Here is a 7589-nt window from a genome sequence, read left to right on the forward strand (position 1 = left end):
AAAAAAAAAAAAAAAAAAAAGATAGTATATGCTCTATACATTTACACAAGTGCTTACAATAATCTATAACTGCACCTCAGTGATTAAATAAAACCCATGTATGTGTATATATTCACTATCACCTAGACTATTATTTGAAAATAAAAAGATGTACTGAATATGCTACATTATTACCAACCCTTGAAAGTAGCCAATCACAAAAAGCCCCATGTTGTATGAGTTCAATTACATGAAATGTCCAGAATGGCCAGACTTACAAAGAAAGAAAACAGATTAGTGGTTAAGCCCGAGGGGCAGGTTAGAGAAAAGAATATGGTCCCCTTGCTAATGGGTACAGAGCTTCCTTTGAGAAGCAAACGTTCTAAAACAGACTGCTAATGGTTGCTAAGAAGGCTCTGTATGCATTAAAAGAACACTGAATTATATTCTTTCAATGGGTTAATTATAAGATATATAAATTATGTTTTAAAAAAGTACAGAGAGACATAGCATTGCTTAAAGGCAAGGAAGGTAGACTAGAAGCACTGAGACGCAAGGGTAAAAGTCAAGCCTGGAAAAAATTTTGTTAGAAATAATCTACAAAATGCATAAATCACATGCATGGAACAATACTTAATAGCAGGATAGTCCAAATGAAGCCGACATACCTACATCCCTGATGAAATTCTGAGGTCTATGTCCAGTGTCTACAAAATGTTGGCAGTAATCATTATGGGGATTTAAGCTCTGCGTTCCCTAAAGAAATGGTCAAAAGTAAATAAGCAGTAAAGCACTCTCAAGGCAGACACACTAGCTTCGTGTGTCTTTATTATGAAGTTGTTCAAAGTATGACATTAAAAAAAGCACTAATATTTGAAAGCACTAAAAACTACATTGAAAAACTAAAACATTATTTATCAACAGATATTGGTATGACTACACTATTATTATAAGCTGAATATCTAAATAATCAGAAGAATATTTCATGAGTAATTTAAGATCTTTGATTTCATACAGAGATCTCTCAAAAACTGAAAAAAACTCCTAAAGAAAATGAGGTCCTTTACAGCACAGAGCTCAAATGAGAAAGCTCTAAGACTTGAAGATTCTTTATTTTACCTTAAGAAAGGTACTGGAATCTTTGTAAATCTCTTCTTCATATGGCAAATTTTCTTCCTCCTGTTGCATTTCTAGTTCATCCTTCAAAAGGGAAGATCAAGAAACCATTTAAAATATATACAGTTAGATGTGATGGTACTTCTTTAATCCCAGCAACCAGGAGGCAGCAGCAGACAGAAGTCCAAGTTCAAGGCCAGCCTAGTCTACAGAGCGAGTTTCAGAATAGCCAGGACTACGCAGAAAAACCCTGTCTCAAAAAACAAAAATACACACACACACACACACACACACACACACATCATATACATACCTGTTTATATATATTTTATATATACATTTATATATACATAGTAAATTACTGCATCTTAAAGGTGTTTTAGTCCCCTCAGATACATTTATATTAGCATTACACTTAGATTTACTTTTTTAAAACAAAATTTGTTGATTTATTTATTTTATGGGTATGAGTGTTTTGCCCTTGGAAGTTAGAAGTGGGCCTCAGATCCCCTAGAACTGGAGTTACAGATGGCTGTCAGGCACCATGTGGGTGTTGGGAACTGAATTGAGTGCTTTGCAAGAGTTCATGGTATGAACACATGAGTGCTGGAACCTGTGGATGGTGTTAGAAACCAAATTCAGGTTTTGTTAAGTGGGTTATATGGGCTGGGGAGCAGGGGTTTAACTAGCATTAAGGCTGTGTGAAACAGTCATATGTAAATCTACTATTTTATAAGATATTTAAATACATATGTAGAAAGGAGTTTAATTCAAGTTACCCTACACAAAAGATAATCCCTTTTCCAAAAGCCACAGATTGCCAAATAAAAATTCCAGTGCCAGTGTGAGATACCCATCCTTTGAATTGTTGGTCAGGGGTATCAAGATAACGCCCTCATAATAGGCTATTGCCATTGTTCTTGATCACCCACTAGAACCTGACAAAGATACACATATTTGAGTCAAGAGACATGGAGAAACCAAGCTAGTATCAAGCAGAGAGCACCCCCTCTGGTTAGCTTTGTAAGGCTGGAAAGTGCTATGTAGGCTGCTGGGAGAGAAAACTCACCAAAAGCTTTGTACAGCCGTGAACCTCATGATATAACAACAACTGGCTTAGCCAGCGATGCATATGATGCAATCATGGCATGTTATAAGGGTAAACAACCAATTTCTGACTGAAATCAAGGCCCACTCCACAAGAGGAAATCGAAGTCTGCAGCTGTAAATCTGACCGTGACTTAATGTCTGGGGAGCTCATAAACCCCACAGATGAACCAAGTGGACGCAGTATCAAACTGTCCTATAAATAGGTTATTTCTACACCCATAGATTAGTGTAGCTCTCACTATTCATTAGAGACATTTCTTTGTGCAGTGAATTTGAATTACCATTTATAGTTAATTAATAGTTAATACAGACTCAACTGGTCAAAGTGTTATGTGTCTGTGGAATACTCAGTCATAAATGGACATCTATATTACAGCCTGCCACCAAGGCTCAGGGAACATAGGAGAAAAGAGGAGCGGGGTAAAAAGACTGTAAGAGACAGAGGTTGTGGAGGGTCTAGATGAATCAGTATCTTTCCGACATGACAAGACAGCTATATCCATGAACTTACAACAGCTCTGGTGGCTTACAGAAGATCAAGCTACTCAGCATTCCACCATAGAAGGTGGGGGAAGGCTCGTGAGTTCCCCTGTCCCCACTGAGTGCTGCTTGGTGGAGAGGCCCCTTTCTTTAGGGATATGGTTCCTGGTAGATAACTATGACCCAGGGAGCAGCTACACACTGTCTATGGGCAGCACAAATTAGACTCTGGGTTCTAAAGAATTAATAAAAGATTCTATTTTTAAAAAATGAAATTTAGCTTGGGTTCTTTTAGAAGTGGTCAAACAACTGCTGTGGAGCCCATGAGTTGTCCAAATACTTTAATTATACTATCTTGTGCTATTAATATGGAACAATGTCACTTAAAAATGACTATTGCAGCCTCCCAAAATCTACTACAATTCTACTACCTAAAGTTTGTAATATATGTATCTTTTTGCTGTTCTGAAAAAGTATTATTTACTAATAGCTATACTGTGTTTTATATAAATAATCATATGTAGGCCACACATACTTACATCAAATAAGCAAACTGATATGTCTTTAACTGAAAACATAAATGTTACTCATAAGGATTTTAGCCCTCTAAATGAGATGAATCTACTAGAAGGATTAATTTTTTTCTCAACCATACATAAAACTATCTCATTTCCACTTGCCTTATATTCTTCTACTTTGTCTTCATCAGTCTCTCCTTCATCCAGACACTTCCGTTTTGAATTTGGGGCAGACGTATCATAGGAAGCCCTGAAAATTAAACCACAGCTATCTCACAGGAGCACACAAAAGGTGCACATGGATCTGCTTGTATTATTAACAAGTAATAGAAACAAAGCCAAATGTTTCCTGATTAAATATCTATTTATTCAGCTTATAACACATCCAAGAGTTAAAGGCAATAATATGTAACTTTATTTATAAGAAAGCAAACAAATAAAAAAATAAGCTAGTATAAAGACTGTATTATGAAAAGAAACTTTTACTATGTATCATTTATACTAGTTTACATATACTTTATTCTATGCTCTGCTAGCTAAACTGATATAACTGATAATCTAGAAAATAAAAATTATGAAATGTTTTCTGAATTATCAGACAGTACCACTTTTGAAGTATATTTTCTTAAAATTATAATTTATGATTTTTCATTATTTACAATATGTAAGCTAATTCTTAGGGTAACATTTCACTTCCACTTTATAAACATGAACTCAGGGTTTTCAGAAAGTATTTCATAATTTCAACCTGATACTAAAAATTGTTTCCAAAATCTTCATTTTCATAGCTTTCTTAAGAACACACTCAAACCTAAAATTGTTCATTAAAAAAAAAAAAAAAAAAATCAACCCTTTATGGGAGATTCCAGTTCTCAAGAGGTTCAGGCAGAGGTGCTGCAAGTTTGAGGCCAACATGGGCTACATAACATGACTGTCTCATTCCCTGGAATAACCCCCTTAAGTCACAACAGAAACTTAAACAAATGATCCTTTCCCACCATAAACATAAACATGTCACTAAAAAGGTTACTCAACATACCTGCAAGTTTCTCTTGTTTCGGCAATCTCCCTCTGCTCATCTTTGCTATTTAACACAGCTCCGATGCTATCCGCACTTTCAGCTCCCAACTAGGAAGCAAGAACACAAAGGTAGGTCACAACGCATTTTTCGCACACCCAAAATGTGTTGCTAATTTTAATAAATCAAGTATTGTATAAAAACAACACCACCCTTAGCACACTATCTTTAGGCTTGCAAGATCAACTGTAAGTAAACAGTAAGAAAATAATTTTAATTAAGAATGACTTTGTCAGATGGAAACTATTTTACACATTTGGTTATATTTGAAATTAAGATGATTCCCTTTAGCCAATTTTGAATGAAACAACAAGTTGGCATTAGTAGCAATAACACAAAAGCAAAGCACTTCATATGAACCACTTTATATACTGCATTTATCTCAGGCTCTCGCAGAAATGCATTCAGTTTCATTAAAGTTAAGTTTTTAAGAAAACTTACTAATAGCTTAAACATAGCAATGTCAACTTTAAGTGGCTGCTGGAGAATTTCTGCAGAATGCAACAAATGTAGACAAGGCTGAGCTGAATAGCCAATTCACAGAAAACCTTCCAAGTCAGACTAAGGACACAGGATAACACAAGGAAGTCTTGATACTAGGCACAAGAACTGCATCAGGAAATCTGCAGTTAGCCGTCCCTTCAGCACCAGAGCAAGAAGGTATTCAAAATATCAGTGGTGCAAATTAGCAGCACTGACTTTAAACAACAAAATACTCTCCACCACTTCGCATGGCTGCCCTCATTTCTCCAATGAAAACTCTCTTCCAATGCATGAAATGCTCATCAGTTTCACCTCCTCTATAAAAATCTTCTTTACTTCTTTTTGGTCAGAGGACAGAACACCCACTTCCTATAGTTGGGACATTTTCTAATTTTCTGTTTGTAATTCTCATCTCAGAGTACAAGTCACTCCTTCAGATAGCTCTTTGAGGAACCCAAGATTTAGCAATGGAAAATGACAGCAAGCTACCTTAATCGCTGAGCCGCCTCTCTAGCTCGGCTTCACATTCCTGAGATTGGTTCTGAAGGAACTTTGCATTATTTTCTTGAGATCCTGTCGAAAGATTCATTAGAAATCTAAAATGTACTCACTAAAGCTTTGAGGATTTCCCTCCATTACTTAGATTGATCTGTATGGTGTGATGAAAACAGCCTGAGACGTTAAGTAAAACAACCTGTAGTATGTCTTCCCTGCTTGTATGGTCTACTAAAATGGCAAGCACTCCCATATTCATCCACTAGCTTCAATGAAAAGTCAAAGGTTTGGAAAGTAATCTTTGAAGAGACAAATCTTAGACAATTCTCTGGTGAGGACTGGCCAGGGAAAACGTCACAATCTTAGAAACCTATTCCTCATGTAATAGTGAACATAACATCCCCTGTCTCTAAGAAATTACGAAGTGGGGATTTAAATGTTTGGTTGAAGGGAGATTGTGTTTTAAGTGCAGTATCCAAAATTTACTCTTAGGTTGCTTCCAGTGAGTCTTTTGACAGGATCTCAAGAAAATAACCAAACTTCCTTCAAAACCAATCTCAAGAATGTGAAGCTGGGCTATTAAGAAAATGACTCAGCGATTAAGGACATGCACTGCTCTTCCCAAAGGACCTGAGTTCAAGTCCCAGTACCCATACTAGGATACTCACAACTACCTGTAGCTCCAGCTCTAGGGAGATCGGACACCTCTGGCACTTGTACTCACGTGCACATATACACACAGTGACCAAACCCGCATAATTTAAAATGATAACTAGTCTTAAAAAAATAAAGAATTTGAAGCTGAAGCTGACTTGGAAGAAAGGCAAGACACGAAACACTGCCGCGAAACAGTTACGATGATGTAGGGGCTAAAACTGCCACTTGTCCTTGTAGCAACTACTAGCATTCATCGACAATTACCAAGTCTATCCCCACCACTCAAGTCCGTGCCCGCAACGGTGGGTCCAGAAAGCCCAGACTGGCATCGGTTGGTTTTCCACATAAGGACTTTGACAGGTACACGAGGAAGCTAGGGAATAGCCCCGGGACAAAGACCTTGACACGGGCTGGCGTGAGAGTTCACAAAAAAAGGACAGGAGGAAAAAAAAAATTTAGAGGCGGCTGCGCACGCGCATTGATGCTCCCTCCCACCCGGCCGCACACCTGCTGAGCTAGGAGCTGCCGCCGTAACTTCTGCCGCTCCCGGATCTCCTGCAGGCGGCTGTCCATACCCCAGCTCCTGCTTCTCACCACTCTGACAGGCTCCGCACCCGCCAAAATGCAAATCTTCCTGCCAAACCAGGAAACACCGGGTCCCGCCCCGCAGAGATTCTGACCCGGAGACTTTCACGTCCCTCAAAAGGGACTTCCGGCGCGCCTGAAACCGGCTAAACCCGGACAGGAAGTCCCGCCTCCAGGACGCCTGGAATATGACGTCACACGGCGAGACCCAATGGAGAATGCAGAGGTAGTTGAGGGCGGGGAGCTGCTATCTTCTTAGTTCTTAAGTCTTTTCTGGAGGCTTAGGCTCGGGTTTTTCCTGCTCATAAAAGAATTTGTTTTTCTTTTTCCCGTTAACCCATTGCCCGCCTGCCAGTCCTGGCTTTCTAACATTTGAGGTATGCTTGTGGGTTTCTTTTACTACAATACTGGCCAGCTTGTGAAGAATCGGATCTCCATTGGTTCGCCACTCAGTAGCCTTGGCAAGTTAGCGAGCTTTTGTCAAAGGACAGCAGTAAGAGGGCCTTGGGAGGCTGAGGCAGGAGGACCCAGGAGTTTGGAGCCAGCCTAGGCTGTGTAATGAAATCCTGTCATTCACTCATTTACATAAATAAATTAAGCAAGCAGAGCAGTGGTTACACAGTGAAGTCTGTCATTCATTCATTTATATAAATAGATAAATAACAAATAAATAAATAAATAAATACAAACAAACAGAGCGGTAGTTAAGGAGTGAAACCCTATCATTCGTAAACAAACAGAGCGGGGCAGTGGTAGCGAATGCCTTTAATCCCAGCACTCGGGAGACAGAGGCAGGCAGATCTCTGAGTTAGAGGTCAGCCTGGTTTACAGAGCAAATTCCAGGAGAGCCAGGCCTACACATAGAAACCCTGTCTCCAAAACAACAAACAAACAAAAATTCCTTGCATAATAGAATTATATGACAAAAATGTTAATTTTCAAAAAGTATTCTTTAAAATATTTTGACTATGTAGTGTTAACGTATTATCTTTAAATTCAGCTGTATTATTTGCTAATCATGACTGCTGGGACTAGATATCTATTCACTGAGCATTTCTTTCTTCCTTTCTTTTTCTTTTTTTTTTCTT

At 38.4% G+C, this 7589-nt stretch overlaps 1 protein-coding gene and 1 long non-coding RNA gene across 3 annotated transcripts in view; one reads left to right on the plus strand and one right to left on the minus strand.

Moving 5' to 3' along the window:
- Mettl14 (methyltransferase like 14) overlaps positions 1-6645 on the minus strand; it is a 17720-nt gene extending 11075 nt beyond the window's left edge. Inside the window, exons 1-5 of one of the 2 annotated variants that reach the window (XM_031375359.1) lie at positions 6424-6645; positions 4243-4331; positions 3366-3453; positions 1099-1179; positions 648-735 (exon numbers count right to left, since the gene is read on the minus strand). In XM_031375359.1, the coding sequence (XP_031231219.1) occupies positions 648-735; positions 1099-1179; positions 3366-3453; positions 4243-4331; positions 6424-6489 (412 nt within the window). In that variant the 5' untranslated portion in view covers positions 6490-6645. Of the gene's footprint in view, positions 1-647; positions 736-1098; positions 1180-3365; positions 3454-4242; positions 4332-6180; positions 6329-6423 lie in introns of those variants that run through there. The other variant, XM_031375360.1, reaches the window with a different exon arrangement.
- The window catches only part of LOC116093738, a 47285-nt gene continuing 46204 nt past the window's right edge, over positions 6509-7589 (plus strand). Inside the window, exon 1 of the long non-coding RNA XR_004119819.1 lies at positions 6509-6727. This is a non-coding gene — a long non-coding RNA (uncharacterized LOC116093738). The remainder of the gene's footprint in view (positions 6728-7589) is intronic.

The sequence above is a fragment of the Mastomys coucha genome, unplaced genomic scaffold, assembly GCF_008632895.1.
Source record: "Mastomys coucha isolate ucsf_1 unplaced genomic scaffold, UCSF_Mcou_1 pScaffold16, whole genome shotgun sequence".
Taxonomy (NCBI): domain Eukaryota; kingdom Metazoa; phylum Chordata; class Mammalia; order Rodentia; family Muridae; genus Mastomys; species Mastomys coucha.